General features: G+C 38.8%; 1 protein-coding gene across 2 annotated transcripts in view; it reads right to left on the bottom strand.

The window, feature by feature from the left end:
- Nucleotides 1-4,157: 4,157 nt before the first annotated feature.
- The window catches only part of arid3b (AT rich interactive domain 3B (BRIGHT-like)), a 29,999-nt gene continuing 15,375 nt past the window's right edge, over nt 4,158-18,781 (bottom strand). For both annotated transcript variants that reach the window (XM_056740572.1, XM_056740573.1), the window contains exons 4-9: nt 18,174-18,246; nt 9,320-9,503; nt 8,887-9,137; nt 6,756-7,058; nt 6,581-6,670; nt 4,158-6,027 (exon numbers count right to left, since the gene is read on the bottom strand). In XM_056740572.1, coding sequence (XP_056596550.1) covers nt 5,870-6,027; nt 6,581-6,670; nt 6,756-7,058; nt 8,887-9,137; nt 9,320-9,503; nt 18,174-18,246 — 1,059 coding nt within the window. In that variant the 3' untranslated portion in view covers nt 4,158-5,869. The remainder of the gene's footprint in view (nt 6,028-6,580; nt 6,671-6,755; nt 7,059-8,886; nt 9,138-9,319; nt 9,504-18,173; nt 18,247-18,781) is intronic.

Genomic DNA, 18,781 nt, shown 5'->3' with positions numbered 1-18,781 from the left:
GCTTACTGTAGGATAGATAAAGCCTTTTATATAACTGAAGTAGGTTGGATATGTTGTATATGCAATATGAGCAGGCATGTTGTCATATCATGACAAAGGTGTTCATGTGTCTGGCAGGAGGGATTTGTGGGGCAATATGCTTTATTGCACTCGCAGGACCATGAAATGTTATGGCACCTGTTGACATTTTAATCTTGTGTAATCTTTTTGTAAAGATAAACCAGAGCTTGAGCTCTTTTTTATATCAACTTAACAGGGAACTTAAAGGAATAGTTCACCCAAAAATGAAAAATCTGTCTTCTTTTGTCTTATCCTAAGGTTCCAAACCTGTGTTAATTTCGAGGTTCTGTTAAACACAAGGAAATGTATTTTGAAGAATGCAAACAGTTCTGGGGCACTATTGACTTTCACAGTAGGCAAGAAAATTACAATGGTAGTCAATAATGCCCCAGAACTGTTTAGTTTCCCACATTGTTCAGAAGATCTTTTTCTGTGTATTCTGAACAAAGTGATTAAAACAGTGTTGAAACAACTTGAGGGTAAGTAAATGATGGCAGAATTTTCATTTGTGGGTGAACTGTCCCTTTAAACTGCAAAAGTGAGTGTTAAATCTGAGTGTTTAAGGGAAACTTCATCCACAGAAGAAAGTTCTGTCATCATTTACTCACCTTCAAGTTTGTTCTGATGAACACAGAGAAAGATATTTGGAAGAATGCTTATAACCAGACAGATTTGACCCCCATTGACTACTACAGTAGAAGTACACAAAAGAAGACATTTTGAAGAATGTAGGACAGCAAACAGTTCTAGGGCACCAAGTGGGGGGCAACATCTTTCTGGTTATAAGCATTCTTCCAAAATATCTTTCTCTTCGTTCATCTAACAAAGAAATTTATGCAGATTTTGAACAATTCCAAGGTGAGTAAATGAAGACATTCATTTTTGGGTGAAGTATCCCTTTAAGCATGAACTGCATTGTTTTTGAATGTATTCCAGAATTTGCTTTGTAAATTAAATTAGAAACATTTTAGTATCATTCTTAACTTCTTACACCTAGTTCTCTAACGCAGGAGATGGGCCTGTCCGGTGTCCAGTCCAGATCACCACAACAAACTTCTACCTCCCCTAATGGGGACGTCTCTGTATGATCCCGAGAGAAGACTGCTAGTCTCAGCATACAACCTATAAGCTCTTTGAGAGATCCGACATTGACAACTAAGTTGTCACGGTTTTGGTCCCGGACAGACATATCCAGAGGTTCAGAGCAAAGCGGAGACAGTCTGACACGGACAGTGACTTCATCTAAACTGTGGACTTGACCTGTTATATCGACTATAGCTACAGTCAAAGACCAAGTCTTGGAAATGACTGTAAAGAAGATCCACTGCTGGCCATGGGTCTGTATAGAGAAGTGGAGATGGTTGGAATACTGAGTCGTCTCATTTGGAAACACACTTTGTGTTTAACCTCCGACACAGCGCTAGTAAACGTTTCATCTGATCGTGTCGAGCTTTCAGACATAGATGTGTTGTCCAGGACTTCTCCATCAGGCTCCTCATACTGCAGTTTGGTTAGTGTGGTCCCAGAAGAAGGGGAGGGGCTGAATTCTACGGTCATGTGATCCGCAGAATCAGGTGAGGTCACATCCTTTTTAACAGCCGGTGTTTTGTGTCTGGTCCTGTGCCAACAAAGGACACAGCCCAGGATTAGAGTCAAACACAAGAGCACCAAGCCAACGCTCAGCAGGACCTGCAAGTGGACTGAAGACAGGATGGTTAGGATAGCATGCTTATCTGTAACTGTCACTGCAGATGATAACTGTTTATGTACAATTTACCAATAAATGGAATAAAATGTAATTGGCATAATTAAAATGAAGTCTTCTAAAAGTGAGCCAATTTACTCCCAAGTAGTATTAAAATAGTAGCCTACATTTATAAGTATGATTGTACTAGTGAAGTTTACGTAAACTGTCCTTTATAATATACACTGAAAAGAATGTTCTTTAAATAACTATTATGGACAGTGGCTTCACATAACAGAAATATGTTATCTCTACTCAATTACTTGATGTATGATGAACTAAACTGAACGGAGTAGACTTAAGCAGCTGTGTCCAAATAATGTCCATAATTGAATTAAGTTACACAAAAAAATATTTTTCGATACTGTTCACTTTATTTAAACAATTCATTTGTTTTAACACAATTGCATTGTGTTAAACGGACTTAAAACAGTTATGCGTTGGTTTAACTAAATGTTTACAATTAACGTGTTTTAATCAAGTAGATCAAAATAGTATTTGAAGTGTGTTCAATTTACTTAAATAAATCAAGTCAACACAACACAATTATTTTACCTAAAATATCTTACCTTAAAGTATCAGTCTAAATATAAGGTAAAGAAATCCAAAACCAGGCAACCCAGAGATTGTTTAACAGAACAAGCATTTTAGTTGCTTGTATTTAAAGGGTTTTATGTATTTATACATTTGGCAGACGCTTTATCCAAAGCGACTTATGTAAAGCCATGCTTTTTTTTGAGGAAAACTTGACATTTGTTCAAAATTTTGGTAACACTACATTAAGAAGCCTTTATAAATGTGTTTATTAATGATTAATAAGTAATTTAATAATGCATTATATAGCAATGATAACTATGAATAAAAAGTAGGATTCTATCGAAATACCTGCCAAATAACGAGCAGGTACACGTTAAACAACATACCCTACAGTGTCCAGTCTGGCAGCATATATTGCAAACAACATCAAGTTAATAATGAATCTGCAACCGAGTCAAATACATAATTAATAAATACATTTATTAAGCATTTATAACATGCAAGTTAGAAATGGCTCACTATTTGGCAGGTATTTCATTGGAATCCCTCTTTTTATTCATGCTGCTTCATAATGCATGTGTAAATGACTTATTTATCATTAATGAACACATTTATAAATGCTTTTTAAATGGTACCTTAATTTAAAGTGTTACCAAAATTATGTCAGATGTCCCCGCAAGGACCCGTATAATGTGTTTAATTTTTTTTGCCATTCCTTCTTAAATTCTTCCAAAGCTGGGTTGAGTTTCAGTTTAAATTCTACACACAAGTATGCAACACACGTACAAACATTTGAATACATCTTAAAAATGTTTTTTTCAATAAAGGGTGAAAATGTGACAATACTGGATGCATATAGAAAAAGCTGGAGGTTTGCTTTGTCATATCTTCAAGTTGTTGTGTGAAGAGCACGTGCACAAGCAGCCAGAGAAAAAGCAGGACCATGATTCCCTCGATCACACCCTTACAGGCGAACAGCAGGACAGACTGACACACAGACCCCAGGAATTCTGCTCTTCCTCACTAGACATCATGACTGAGGAACAGCTCTGATATAAAGTTACATCACTTATCTCCAGCGAGCTTCATACATTGCATGCTGTCGAATGTTCTAATTTTGAATGCTTGTTTTATTAAAATGTTTTAAGATGAGCCTCGAAGAGTCAACCGTAAAGTAGGTTAATACCAAAACTATTCCTTGGGTCTAAGCAAATGATTTTAATTCCACAGATTTTCTCTTTCACATCGGTCTTTCGGTTATATTGGAGGCTGTAATCCTCTTCACAGACTCACGAGTCGAGCTGAGAGGGGTGGTCCAGCTCGGGACACATCAGAGATGGGGACAGACACTTGTGATAGGTCACAGGCAACCGTTCCATATGTCCAACGCTGTCATTTTTAAAAGGACGTCGGTAAAACAATCACATCCCCGCCACAGAAAACAGCATCCGTCACATCCATTGTGACTAATGCACATGATCAAAAAAATGTTGTCAGTTTATGGGAAGTCATGCGGAATGTTATAAGCCGACAAATATATGCTTTCAAGAAATAATAGCGATTACGTTAATGTGCATCACCGAACCAGATCTATGAAATCAGATTTAGAAAAGATTGAAACTTGGTGAAAAGTTGCCTCTTGGTGTCTCGCATCATATTCCCCCCGAATGTTTGTTACCAACATTCTTCAATATATCTTTTGTGTTCTGCAGAAGAACGTCCTACAGGTTTGACATGAAGGTCAATGCATTAAAGGGACAGTTTACCTAAAAAGGATCAGAATCATCTATATAGAAAGCACACATGAGACAGGAAATGTTGCATCAGATCAGACTTTAATTTCATTGTGTAAAGTTGCATGTGTCTATACAGTGAGGTCATCAACGTGGATAACAAACACACGGTCTTTGGTTTTTAGCTATGCAGTTATCTGAGGAATTAAGAATACAGAAGAAACTACAGGTGTCTGTATCCCAGCAGGTCCCAGAGTCAAGTAAACGCAGGATTAGGACCAACAAAATGTAAAGCAAATTGTCGACAAGACTAAATCGGTCAAGTACGTGAATATTTCACGACCGGCCAACTAGTGCGGATTGCTCCAGATCTGTTGGAAGTGTACTGGAAGACAGTTGATCAATACTTCATGAATATGAGATACCGTAAGTCTCATTTCACACGTCTGTATTAATATTGTTCTGTCTTCTACTCTTTACATTTATGAGGTATTTTGCTAATCTTTCCTGAGAATTTTTTTGCATTAGCGACAACAGTATTTATCTGAGGTAATTTGTGTGATGTACTGCAGGAAGTTGAAACTACATCTAAGGTAAATCCTGACTGAGGTAGCTATTTCAGTCCCACACTGATCGACTTACGTAGTGTTTTTTCTTTCAGATGCGAGACTCTTGGTTCTGTAGTTAAAATTGATAAAGAAAAAATTCCTGAGAAACTTCCTTTCCAATATGGAAAGATACGTGAGGTTTGAAGTTTAACGATTAAAAATACAAAAGAAAAAACATTCAATCCTTCTTCGATTTGAATGCTATCCTGCTTTTCCGTGACCTGGTTTTAAGTAGGTTTAATATACTCGTATGAGAAAGAATTGTACAATAAACCGGGCTCTTTTTCACGAGCCTGTACATGATCGTCCAACGCACAGAAATGATTGACTTGTGTGATGCCGAGCGTGGCCGTTCACGTGGTTTCTTTGCAACCATACATTGACTTGTGTCTGAGGTAGAGAAAAACCTTTCAACTCAAATCTGTCTAAATAATAACAACAACAAAATCTCTGAGCTGCGTAAATGCACTTTCAAACTCAAAACTCTTTCAAATCATATGAATATTTCTGTATCTAGAAACTAAAAACGGAAATAGAAAACAATAAAATCAAGTAAATACATTTTTTAAAATAAGAGAAAGAAAGTGACCCCTTTTTTTGTTTACCAAACTGACTCTTATGGTAGATTGTCGCCTGTAATTTAAGTCCATCAAAATAGACAGGAAGAACACAGCAGTATTATATAGTAACCGATCCTGAGTCTTTTCAATTCACTGCAGAGGAGGTAAATTCAGCAAACGTTAAATAAGAGAATTAGTAGACAGCAAAAAAAAATACGTCAACCACACCCTCACACTGTGACTTTGGCAGAAGTAGATTCGATCACGCCACGATTGCCTTGCAGGTATTTGCTAGTATATGACCACGGGTCTGAGAAGGCATGAAACCCGGAGCCTGTGCACTTGCGACGGCACTAGGATTAAGACAGCTGAGGTATTTCGTTGAATCGAACATCTCTAAAACCCGGAGTCCTGAGAAAACGTAGAAAAGAGCAGGCGAGGTCCGTGTCGAGGTTAAACGACTGATGAGTTTGTGAGCGTGTGTGGCCCTTCCATCCTGGATTTGTGCGAGAGGCAGCTAATTTTCTTAGCCGCCTCTAGAGGGCAGAGCGGCTTAAACTGGTTGACGTCCGCTCTGGAGACTGAAGTTGGGTGGGACTGACTGGTGTTTGGAAGGGGGGATTTGGTTTAGGGTGACCCGCCTGTGGCCTGCTCCACAGAGTCGGGACCCCTTGAGGAAGAGGAGGATGATGGGATGCCGGGGCTGAGGGTGGAGGTGTGGCCTGTGGACATGGCTGCGACAGGGGCGGGGATGCCTGCAGATGATTTTTGGGCGTATAAGGATCCTGTAGAGTACAAAGAAATGACATAAATGAATATATAGTGTTATGTAACATGCATTTTACTACAAATGGCTCAATACTGAAACATGGTTTACTTTTTTTTTTTTCAAATGGTTTACTTGCTAAAATCGTGTCTCTGGTGCATCTGCCAACTCAGAAAACGTGAAAAATGACAAACCAGTTACCCTTTTTAACTGAGCCTGCAAGCCTGTGAGAAAACGAAAGTGGTCGTGACCGGACCAACAAGGACTAGTGTTATTTTCGAAAACTAAGATAAAAACTCATTTGCACTTCAAGAGACACGCACCAAAACAGCGCGTTTCTCCTCACATGCACAACTGGGCATCTAGAGCATGGTATGTTAAAAGATCTGTGATGTTTTTTGAGCTGAAACTTCATAGGACACATTATGTGGACCCCTCTAAATTATATTACATTTGTGGAAAAGTAGAAAAAAGTCTCCCCTTCAAGTTATTACATCTGCGGCAGTTGGAGGGATAATGTCCCCGGGGTTAAGTGTCTCGGGAAATACTTGCCAACGTGCACAAATACACACCTGAGTAAATAATCCCATTGACCTCCACAGACACAGTAATGCTCGCCGAGCCGTTCGAAGAAATGCTGAGAGACAGGTCTTGCTTCTCCTCTGAAAACAAAATTCAACCAAAGTCAATCCACGTTACGATTTCCCCTGCATTTCTCAGCCCCATTTCTCAGTTCACCGCACTTACGGCGCGTGTTGGCGTTGTTCATCCGCATATTAGCGGGGTTCACCTGCGACGCCATGGCTAGCAGGTTTTGTTGGAAAGCATGCTGGAGTAGCCTCTGCTGCTCCTCCGCCAGACGCGCCATCTTTCTCTCGGGTCCTTCCACCGCAGCTGCTCCAGGGGTCAACGCCCCGACACCCATGCCGGTCTCCAGTCTCTCCCTCAGTTGCTCAAGGGTGGCAGCACGTGCCAGCTGCTGCTGATGACCCAGAGCCAGTGCCAGGGGCAGTCGCCCCGGCAACATGGAGGCTGGGCCGTCCTCTGGAACTGGTGAGAGGTAGCAAGTAAAAGACATTTAGATTTAGACAGTCATATTCGGCCTCTAAATATTCATTAAGGAATATGGCATTGTTGGTCAAACCCCACAATATGGTTGAATCATAAATATCAAAACAAGGGTGCCGATAGGATCCCAGTCCGTTGAAAAAGTCATGGTGAATAATTTTTTTCCCAGTTTTCAAAGTCGTCTCGATGCAGGCTTGTTTTGAGCTGATTGTGAATGTTGCTTATTGGTTTAAATGTGAGCATGAATATATTATTTTACAAACTTGGTTTAATACTACTATAATTTAAAGCAGCAATCTGTAACTTTTTTGAGAAAAATAACCAGAATCTGGAGATCTCTGATGTCCTTCTGAAAGCTCATATCTCCATATTTTATCTTTTTTTGGGATAAATCATTGTTATTATTCACCCTTTATGTTTGTCACGGGTTTTTGCAAATATCTAACCAATAAAATGTGTTCAAAGTCGATAACCATTGGTCAATTCAAAGTATGTATTAATATAAAGGGTACAGTTTTTCCATTCTCTGAAAAACAGCGAATTTGAACATCCGAGGTTTTGGAAGAACAGCGATCATAGGCAAGTTTGACTTTACATGAGTTAAGGTAAAATAAAGTACCTTGCAATTTTATATTTAAACAGAGATGGCGATACAGAGGCAAGTTACGAATTGCAGCTTTAAAAAATACATTTAATTTAATTCCACTGCTTTAATCATGTGTATATTATAAAGTAGTCTAAATGTAAAATCGTACCAGCGTATCAGCAACTCTTAGCATTTCAGCGACAACTGTAAAAACTGAGTTTGTACTGAATTAGATCCACTAGAAATCCTTAATGGCTATCATTTGTAATTAATTGTATGCCCATATCCAAGGTTAAGCTGCTTTCCCAGGCAACACCCTCTTCCTTTGACTATATCTTTTTTGTCCTCACATTTTGTTCTCAAAGGAACGCCGTTTCCGAAGTGGGACAAGTTATTACATTTTGATGAAAGATCAGGAACACAAGGAATCCATAAGAATAACACACACTGATAAACCACCCACAATAACACCAGGACAATGTATTAGGAATGTAAACAGAATCAATAAGATTTTATGTGACCTTATCTAAATGGTTGTGCTTTGTATCGGAAAACTTTTCAACAGTCCGGTGAATGTGTCAAACACAGTTCGCTGTATTACAGATTAGTGTATGCAATTACTTTCCAGAGACCTCTGAGGGGCAGCCTGCAGGGCCTCTCAGGAAAACACAGCCTCTTAATGGCTTTCACACTCCTAAGTTTCCCCAATCAGCCTCTCAAGGCCAGGAAACGTATTCCATTTCCTGCAGCCATTTCCTGTCTGCTTCTATTCACCTCTATTCCACATCACACTGATATTATGCGCAGGTGTCATGTGAAAAGATTTAATTAAATGTATTTTGTCCATTTGAAGCAGCCGTATACAGTATAGTACAAAGACAATATATTTTAGTCAAAGTCTGAAGGAGGTTAAAGATTGTCTCACCACTAAGGGGGTGCAAAAACATCAAATGTTTACATTAAAGGAAAATTCTGTTAACATTTCACGCCCTCGGATTGTTCCAAACCTGTTAATTTCTGCTAAACATAGAGGAAGATATCGGTTTAGTTACCGACATTTTTCCAAATATCTTTCATGGTGTTAAGCAGGCATTTAAGCAGAAATTAAGCGTTATTTAAGTATTACTATAATATTATTATTCAAGTATGTTTTTTTGCAATCCCACTTTTTTAATATCCAATTAACCTCATGGTACATTGTAACTGTGTGACATCATTACACACCTGTGGCTTTCTTCAGGGATGGACTGGGGGTTGCCTGAAGTCCATTGTGACCGGTGGCGGGCAGGTGCATTTTGGGAGGGGAGAGCAGGTGAGGTCCTGAGGCACTGGGAGAAGGAGAAAAGCGGTACAGGCTGTTGCTGTAGCCGGGACGACGGCCCTCTCTGCGGTTACTGTCGATGGCTGCCTGAAGCTCTCCGGGGGAGCTCAGACCCTTCTTCTCGCATTCATATGGATACAGATACTTCATATACCTAAGACGCAGTAAAATATCACTTGAGAAACAGAGACTTTTAGAGTTTAACTAACAACAGTTTCTCAATAATCTAATAACCTATAGGTGGATACCGTCAATATACTGTATAAATCAAGAATGTATTCCTCGATATTCAGTTTTAGATGTTCAAAAACTACTGGAGATGTGTAAAGCACTTACTGTGTGCGAAGCGTGAAAGCGGCGCTGGTGATGGAGGTGGGTAAATTCAGGCCTTTGGTGATCTCCCTCCAGATCTTCTTGTTGATCACTTCAACCAGACCTCCCTTCTCAGTCACCAGCTTATACAGCATGTACAGATCCAGCACCTGTTTGGCCATGATAGGGATCCGATTCACAGGTGTACCTGGAAAAGACATGACAGATCATGTGAAACAAACCCGTTTCATCTGCATAACACTACAGTGATTATGATAGTAGCTACAGGCAATTCCAGTCATTCTAATGAATTAAAAGTGCAGTGCCTCAGTTTCGCCCCCCCAGCAGAACAAGGATTGAGCGAGTTTTTAATATGCGGGTAGCTATGAGAGTCTGTGTTGATAGGCCAGTGAGATGGAGCTCATTTAGAGGGATTGTGGCCACTAAAACCACCCGCGCCAGTTGTCTATTAGCGCAGTTGCAACAGTTTGTATCGAACAGCAGGGGAAGGGCTTTGAGCCCCCATAATTCCCTGCTCAAATCCTACCCCCCGACACACACCACACCGGGCCTATGCTGGAATGAAACCAATTATTGTGTATGTGTGTAGATCTATGTGTGCGTGCATGTGGGGGGTAAATAGTCCTGTGACATGAGGTTAGGATTATCCTATAACTTGGCCCCTTCATTTTCATGGATTTACACGTACAGATGGGAACCACAGTTTATTCTTTATTTATTCACTCACATTTACTCACTCACAAACCTGTTTATGACTTTTTCAGGGGGGGAAATGTTGTTTGGTTACTTTCATTCTAAATAATATCTTCTTTGTGTTTTGTGCAGAGGCAGGCAAGTCATACAGGTTTGGAATGACTTGAGGGTGAATAAACAATTTTTGGGTGTCCTATACATTTCAATCTATAAGCCACCAATGTACAACAGCAACTATGTTCCAAGGTAGAGCTATACTCAATATACATCTAAGGATTCGTTCTACTTTAGCTTTACAGCAAGAGTTTAAGAGGTTACGACCATAAAGTTGTCATTTACCGAGACAACCCGTTGTAATTTAGAAACCCAGGCCTCCACAACAAGGTCCAGCACCCCCTGGAGAGACGTGAGCAAGGTCTCGCTTTGAAAAGCAGTTATTTAATGCTGGGAATGACATTACTCATTTATCAAACAATCGACGCTCGGATTCAAGCGCAAGGTTAGGGCAGGGTCACCAAAATGGAGATTCAGGTACAGGTCCACAGGAAGCAGCGAGGAGTTGCGGCACTCCGAGTATGACCTTGTGACACGCTCCATGACTGTAAAACCAATTTGGCTGAAACTCAAAGGGTGGAAAAGTCATTTAAAGCCTTTTCCCGCTAAAGAGGGTTCATTATTGATTGATGTGGGCCATGCTACGGCTTAATGTAAAGCAATGCACTTCTAATTGGTATCGTGTTGTCTGCAATCTCGAGAAGCGTCTCGAGTCGGTTGAGGCTAATAAAATAAAAGCATACGGTTTGTTGTGGTACGAACTCGAATCTGAAAGTTAAACTAAAGATTGCAAAATGAATGTGCAAAAAGGAATTAGGAAGCTGGGTAGTAAAGAAATCAAGACGAGTACATAACAAATGCATGAAGACTAAAGGCTGTAGTTCTGCATTCACTTCCAGAATTGGGTGGACACATTACTGGCATTAGAGGCTTAGGCTACTGCTTTGACACATCTTATTAGTTCAAGAGGCAGATCAACTTTTATAAAAACTAATACAATGCAGTCATGTTTGGTCATTGATGTTTAGATTGTGATGACATGAGTTTGTGTCTCTATTAAAAATAGAGAAATAAGAAAAATAATGTATATTTGCATTAGTGGTGGGCAGTTAACGGCTTTAACGCTGTTAACGCAGTGAGACTCTTATCGCGCGATAAAAAAAATGTCGCCGTTAATCTATTCTCAAAGTTGGGTTGGGAGCTGGTCTATACTACGCAAGCTATGATGACTTTCACCTTGATATTTTAGCGCGGATGTATACCAGCTTAACTGTACTGTACGGGGCGAGAACGAGATTTTTCAACTCGCCTGACCAGGGCTTCATTCGCGCGATTCGCGCAGCAAGTAGGTCTATTGGCTCTTTGCATTAACATATAAATCACTCGCGCTTGACACGCCATTCGCGTTTGGTCTGAACACAACATAACGTTACTGTGAAATTACCGCATCAAACGTGACGTGCTAACATGGATGCAGCTATGAAGCCGCCGGGTTTGCTTCAGGGAATATCAATTTTTTTAAGAAGCTTCCCAATAGAAACATCGACAAGACTAAGGTTGTTTGCACCTTGTGCAATGCGGAATTGGTTTAAAAAAAACACTTTCTCTCAACAGGTAGTGGTCTAGCTTTAGTTGAAACCAGTAACTTTGTATTGAGATCTAATGTATTATGGCTCCTGTATGACATATCGCTTGTTGCTCCCTCACTCTTTGTAAGTCGCTTTGGATAAAAGCGTCTGCTAAATGACTAAATGTAAATGTACTGTAGGAGCTCTTCCAGTCTCAAGTACCACCTAAACGCAAATCATCCCTTAGCTAATGCGGAAGTAAACACAAGTTCATCTTATTGAACATAATTTAATTTTCATCACCAATTATCATAGTAGAACAGCTTTCTCAAGCAGTTTGTGATGCATTTTGGAAACAGGAGATGAGCCCCTGGTCTAATGCGCCACCTGGATTGAGAAACCCGTTCTCAAAGACTTACTTTTAGTCATTATTTGGGTAGCACACATATTCTGAATGCCTTCGGCAGAATTCAAATGAGCCATTTTAATCTAGATTAATCTAGATTAATCTTGGAATTAATCTAGATTAATCTAGATTAAAAAAATTAATCTATGCCCAGCAGTAATTTGCATACAGGTTAAAATTGTGTTAACACGCAGAATCTAATTTCCCCCTCCCCATTTGTTTGCAAAAAACAGGTCAGTGAATCTGAGCGCTGGCCTAAATATAGAGGAAACAGCTGCCCACATCAAGAGGCTGCAGTTCTGTAATAAAGCAACAGGGCACCCTGGAACACCAGAGGCTGGTGAGGAAATTCCTCCCACAGCTCTAAACAATGACTGCCATTCTTACTGTAAGAGGAAGTGAGGGGGGCATACAGGAAGTGCACGGTCTGTCATCTGATAAAAGACCCTGGATGATGTAATGCGGCTAAATCTTGTGTTTGTTAAACTCTTAAAGCCGCAACAAAGTTCTGAATGGTTGAAGTGGTTATATTTAGGATCGTCTGCATAGACATTTTTATTTTAAGCAGATTCTTTTTACTGCAATGAATGCTCTTTCTCCCCACTACTCTTAGATTTATCACATTTGATAAAACATTACAATACAGATATTTAATTTCCTTAATTTACTGGTGCACGCCCAAAGCTCTTTTCTTTAGCAATTATGATTCATTTGAACTAAACTGATGTTCAGCAAACTTTGTAATGTTACAAGGCTAGTAATACATGTAAACAGATCTTTCACAGGAAATATTTGTAAAAAAGGTTGTAAAACGCATCAATTGGTGAATTTATGACAGCTGGTCACAAGCCAGACAACGCGTTTTGCTGACAAATAAACATACATTTCTTGCCCAGCTTAGACACAGAACAAGTAAATATTGTTTAGTTACATATCAACGCTGTACTTCCTAAACCTCAGATGTCCAAAGTCGATGTTTTTCAGGAACTTTTAAATGCAAAAATACTGTTTTGTCAAAGTTTACAATCACTTTTAATAGGGCTATTAAACGATTAATCTTATCCAGAATAAAAGTTTGTGTTAACATAATAAATGTCTGTGCAAACTAATTTAGTATTTATAAAAACATACACATACATGCAAATATTTAAGAAAAATATAAAATATCAATAAACATTTATATACTTTAAATTATTGGTAAATATACATAAATACATGTGAATATTTCCTAAATATGCATGTATGTGTATGTTTATAAATACAAAATTAAGTACACAGACATATAAGCACCATGAAGGGTGACTCGCATAACATTTAGCCCGGTTGCTGTCAACTGTGCCCAAGCACGATAGTTGCCCCTCCCTACACCCCCGCTGGCCTGTGCTCACACTGCACTTTACCGTCCGCACCCCAACACGCTTTCATAATTACCATGCGACTGCTTTGAAGTAAGCAAACAAAGCGATCTCTCTCAGAATAAAATAAATCATTGTATTGTTCAGTTTGTGGGTTATTAGGTGTATTAAACGTTAGGGTTTAGGTGTCAAACGTGCCCATGCGAGTACGTCCTAATCATTTGACAGCCCTACTTTGTACTGGTAAAATATCTGAAAAACCTAAAAACAAACATAACGGTGACTAATAATAATAATAAAAATGATTTATGGCGGAAATCTTAAAATATGGTGATACGAGGCAATATTCTACAGACACTGAAATGATACAAATTGGGTTGAAAATTGCAGAAGTTACACTTCAATATTATTCTGTATTTAAGTAATGGGAGCAATCAGCTTAATTGTAAAAATAACAAATACTTCCTCAAAGCAAAATATTATTCCTTTTTGCTTTTAATTGATGAAATAGGACCTGGACGTTCTCTACAGTTTATGACCGATTCAGCCAAATGCTCATGCACAACGTCCCCTGACAACGATAAAATCATGACCAACAGGGAGCCAAAGAGTCATTTTTCATTTTACTTGGGTAATAAGCACTTTCCATTCTGTATAAAATATTCATGTTTCCTTCGACCCTAATATTCCAAGCCGCAACACTCCTGCATATGTGCACATTTGGCCACACTGGTCCATCTGAGCTGATTCAGGTGGGTTAAAGAAAACATACACATATAAAGCCACTTGTTTTATATTGCTAATATTCCCTCTATTAATAACCATTGGTTTTAACTTTAATATCATGAAGGACCATTTCAACAAATGACATGTAGTACAAAATTAGTTTCAACACACATACAGATAACAACTGTCTATAGAATTTATGCTTTCGCCACAAGCAAAACAATCTTTCTTTCTCGGAGTACTCAAATCCATCAATCTATCCAACAAGCACTTGGGTCATAATTCAAATGGATTTAATGGTAGAGATGTGCTGTTGAGTTTGATATAGTGCATTTGATAAACATTAAACATGTTTACTGCTTTAAGAGAGACACGTTTCTGCAGCACAGAACAATAAAAGCAAATTACGGGCTACATGCAAGACTTCTGTCCTCTGGGGGACAGTTCAAATTGACATAAAATGTAAAGGATAAGGAAAGAGGTTTTTTGGTGGATCTTCCTGGCTTTCTGGGATAAATCTGTAGTCGGTGGTCATAAAACAACAGAGGCGCGCTCGGGTGGGAAAGAAGCTGCCCACTTCAAACCCCAAAGGAAGGGAAGCCACCAGGATGTCATAAACATGCTTGAGAAGAACTCCGGAGTGAGAAAGACAAATGCTCTAAACAGGATGTGCCACACTTCATATGAACTCGCACAATACAGGCCATGTACTCATATAAACTCCTCCCTGCTGACTACGGCAAACTGAGGTGCAATTTCAATGCAGCTGTTCCATATGTCTGCGATAAATTTAAACGCCGGACACATCATGGTTCGCATGACTTTTAAAGCTGACCTGCTTTACAAATCCAGCAATTGCGTAGGAATTTAACAGAATTGCAATGCCAATTTAAAAATTCATCAATAGTTCAACCAGGACGTCACACCTTATGCATTTAATACATTGCTTTCTAGTGTATATTTTTTATTGATTTAGAGCATCCACATACTGTTTAGACACAAATGTACTAGTTTATGGATTGCACGGCTGTATGAAAGCTCTTAGGTATAATATTGACATTTTTTAGGTTCATTTAAATCAACGGTGGGCTTTGTCCATATTTTACAGAACCACATCTTGAGACCCAGTAGTGTGGTCGTAAGCATTCCTGTACATTTTTTTATAAGAGCAAAAGACACGCTTTTCTGTTTTTGCGCTCATCTTGTCATCATTTTCTCATGCACACATTCCCCTTCCTCCCTTTCACCCTCTTCATTTTTCACCGCACTGTTATTCACCAGTCACCTCATTGTCTTTGCTTTCCTACTGTCTGTCATTCTTCTAATATCAAAGGTGGGGCCCTGAGTTTTAGGGTCTCATTAATCTTCAGCAGAGGGACAGGGGCCCCTTAATCCACCTCTCCCACCCTCTATCTGATCCCCCAGGCCCCGAGCAACATGTTCCCCCCTCCAATCGACACGCACACACAGAACATCCCTGACAAACCTCCCCTGCAGACACAGCTCCTGTCCCCCTCCCATCTTATCAAGTTTCAGGCGGCTCTGATGTGGACAATACACAAGGGGCAGAGGCCAATTTTTATAGGCGTGTGTGTAAAGTTAGAAGGATCAAAGCATAAACATATTCTACGGGTGTGTCAAGTTAAAGTTTTTTGGGAAACCTTTGGGGGAAAAGACCACCAACAGTCTTTGGTTGATAACATTATGATACATATTATATATGCTGTATAATGTGTTATTGACATTTCTGTTCTGTGCAAGACAGAAGAGCTAAGAAATCTAAAATGCGAGCTAGACAATGTTTAAAAAGCATTATTGTGTGATAGCTATCTTTGTAAGGTTTCATTTTATGGTTATTAAAGTGTAATAAATAACATTTATAACAATCGAAATCAAATCAAATCAAATATCAGCCTAAATATTAACAGATCCACTATAAACAACTTAAAACTGAAATAAATTGAGGGACCAAAATGATTGAAATAAATAATAAATAAATTAGTGGTGGGCCGTTAACGGCGTTAACGTGAGACTCTTATCGCGCGATAAAAAAATGTCGCCATTAATCTATTCTCAAAATTGGGTTGGGAACTGGGTCTATACTACGCAAGCTATGATGACTTTCACCCTGATATTTTAGCGCGGATGTATACCTAGCTGAATTGGTATATGTGGTATATGTCTAGCTTTAGTTGAAACCAGTAAATTTGTATCGGCACCTAATGTATTATGGCTCCTGTATGACATATCGCTTGTTGCTCCCTAACTCTTTGTAAGTTGCTTTAGATAAAAGTGTCTGCTAAATGACTAAATGTAAATGTACTGTAGGAGCTCTTCCAGTCTCATGTACCACCTAAACGCAAAGCATCCCTTAGCTAATGCGGAAGTAAACACAAGTACATATTATTGAACATAATTTATTTTCATCACCAATTATCATAGTAGAACAGCTTTCTCAAGCAGTTTGTGATGCATTTTGGAAACAGGAAATGATCCCCTGGTCTAATGCGCCACCTGGCTTGAGACACCCGTTCTCAAAGACTTACTTTTAGTCATTATTTGGGTAGCACACATATTCTGAATGCCTTCGGCAGAATTCAAATGAGCCATTTTAATCTAGATTAATCCCAAAATTAATCTAGATTAATTCCAAGATTAATCTAGATTAATTCCAAGATTAATCTAGATTAATCTAGATTAAAAAAAAGATAATCTATGCCCACCACTAAAATAAATTGAAACAACTTGCTTAGCTGCATAAAAAAATGAGAGAAAAGAAGACTACAATAAACAAAAATTGAAATAACTACAAATATAAAGACAAAAGCTTCAAACTATTGCTGCAACTCGAAAACAAAGCTACAACAAAACAGAGCTGCCGCAATTACATTGACCGATTCAAGATTGTTTTCCCAAAGTGACACCACCCTTTAGGTAGACTTTAGATGGCCAAAAACAAGTCCCCATAAAGCTAAAAAATGCACATAAAATGATATCCAGAGGCAAGAATTCCCGCTTATTAAAAAAGTGAATTTCTGACACTAGTCCAGAGCAGCAACAGTTACAAAAACAGACACATACACATCACCCTGATCCTCCATCTGGTTGGATTGATAATGAGAGATATTAATCTATAAGTAACTAATAATCCACAACCAGAGTCCCTCAGACCAGACAACAGAATCAACAAAACAAGGAAAGCCTGACTGCAATTGTTAAAGCACAAATACATCTTGTAATATGTGCAAAACCAACTTCTTGTTTTAAAAAACATTGTTTAAAATAGAACTTGAAATTTCAGTGCGAACACCTTTAAATTAAACGTGCCCCGTTCTATTATAAACCCGACTCGATCAGTGCATACAGAAGTCATTTCACACACTACCATCAGTCAAAAAAAACATCATTAATCATGGTGGAGGACCTCCATGATCGACATTTGGCAAGATCACACTTTTCTCCCTCCCCCGGCCCATTATGAAGTCTCAGCTGACAACCCCACTTACACACGCTAGTAGGTGGTATTGGGGGTTTGATGGCAGACCAATACAAACAGCTCTCCATCTGGTTGAGTTTAAACCCATGCTATAGGGTTAATAGCCCTGTCAAGCTGTGCCGCTGAAGGCTTAGTCTTAGTCGGATGACGGCGTCAGGCACATCTTTCTGTCAGTGTGCTAATCTGAGACCGAGGACATATGATTCCACTTTGCCAAGGGGGCTGGATCCATGCTAGGTTTAGGTGTCCGATGGAATCGCTCGCCACCAAACAGTGGATTTAAATTATTTGTGTAGATGCTACTTCAAGATGCAGGTAGCTGGACAATCCCTAAAAAATTGTGTTAAATGGGACGTGCGTAACATCCGCACCAAACAGAATTAGGAAAATAATGACGGTTTCCGAACAAGTTTCAACAGCTCTCTTTATCTACTCAACAAACAGAAAGCCTCGCCCCAAACTCACATCTTAGCTTGAGCAAATGTTAGCTAATTTCATTGGTGTGTTAGATATTACGCATTTTCCCTTTAAAGAACTTCAGTGTCAATGGCCGTCTTACCTCGTTTCTGCATGTAAGCAAAAAGGTCATCGAGGAACTCCTTCCGTTTTGGGTCATTGTCCAGTTCATAAAGCTGAAAAATATCAATTATGTTAATCATTACAGAAAACACTTTACATATAAAGCAAAGACTTCAGTCCAAAGCATTTTAGCATTTAATATTTTTTCAAGTAAGCCTAGAGTTGAAGGAAGACTTTTAATATATATATATAAAATCTAAATGTAATGCTTGACAACGTTTTACCTAAAGTTGGGGTGTAAATATGATTTGAATCACAAGATGATTTGAGTTTGATTCTCTTCGCCAGTGATACTTTATTTACTAAAGTCTCATTTAAGTTTACCTTTGCCAGACACTTATCCAAAGTATCTTAAAACTGAAAAATACAATAAAGCGATTTATTTTTGTATCGATCCATACTGATGCATTGTTACAACCCTAACTACAAATTTTCATGATTGCATGAAATACGTAACTAGTAACATAAACATTTTATTATTCAGTATCTAAGCCTATAATAAACCTATTTGGGAATATATCTTATATTCATAATTAACAAATAGTTCTTTAAATTAAGCTTAAACCAGGACAATACAAATATACACTG

This window comes from Triplophysa dalaica, chromosome 24, assembly GCF_015846415.1.
Source record: "Triplophysa dalaica isolate WHDGS20190420 chromosome 24, ASM1584641v1, whole genome shotgun sequence".
Classification (NCBI taxonomy): domain Eukaryota; kingdom Metazoa; phylum Chordata; class Actinopteri; order Cypriniformes; family Nemacheilidae; genus Triplophysa; species Triplophysa dalaica.
The sequence above is the reverse complement of the archived record's forward strand: the minus strand, read 5'-3'. Positions and strand labels throughout refer to the sequence as shown.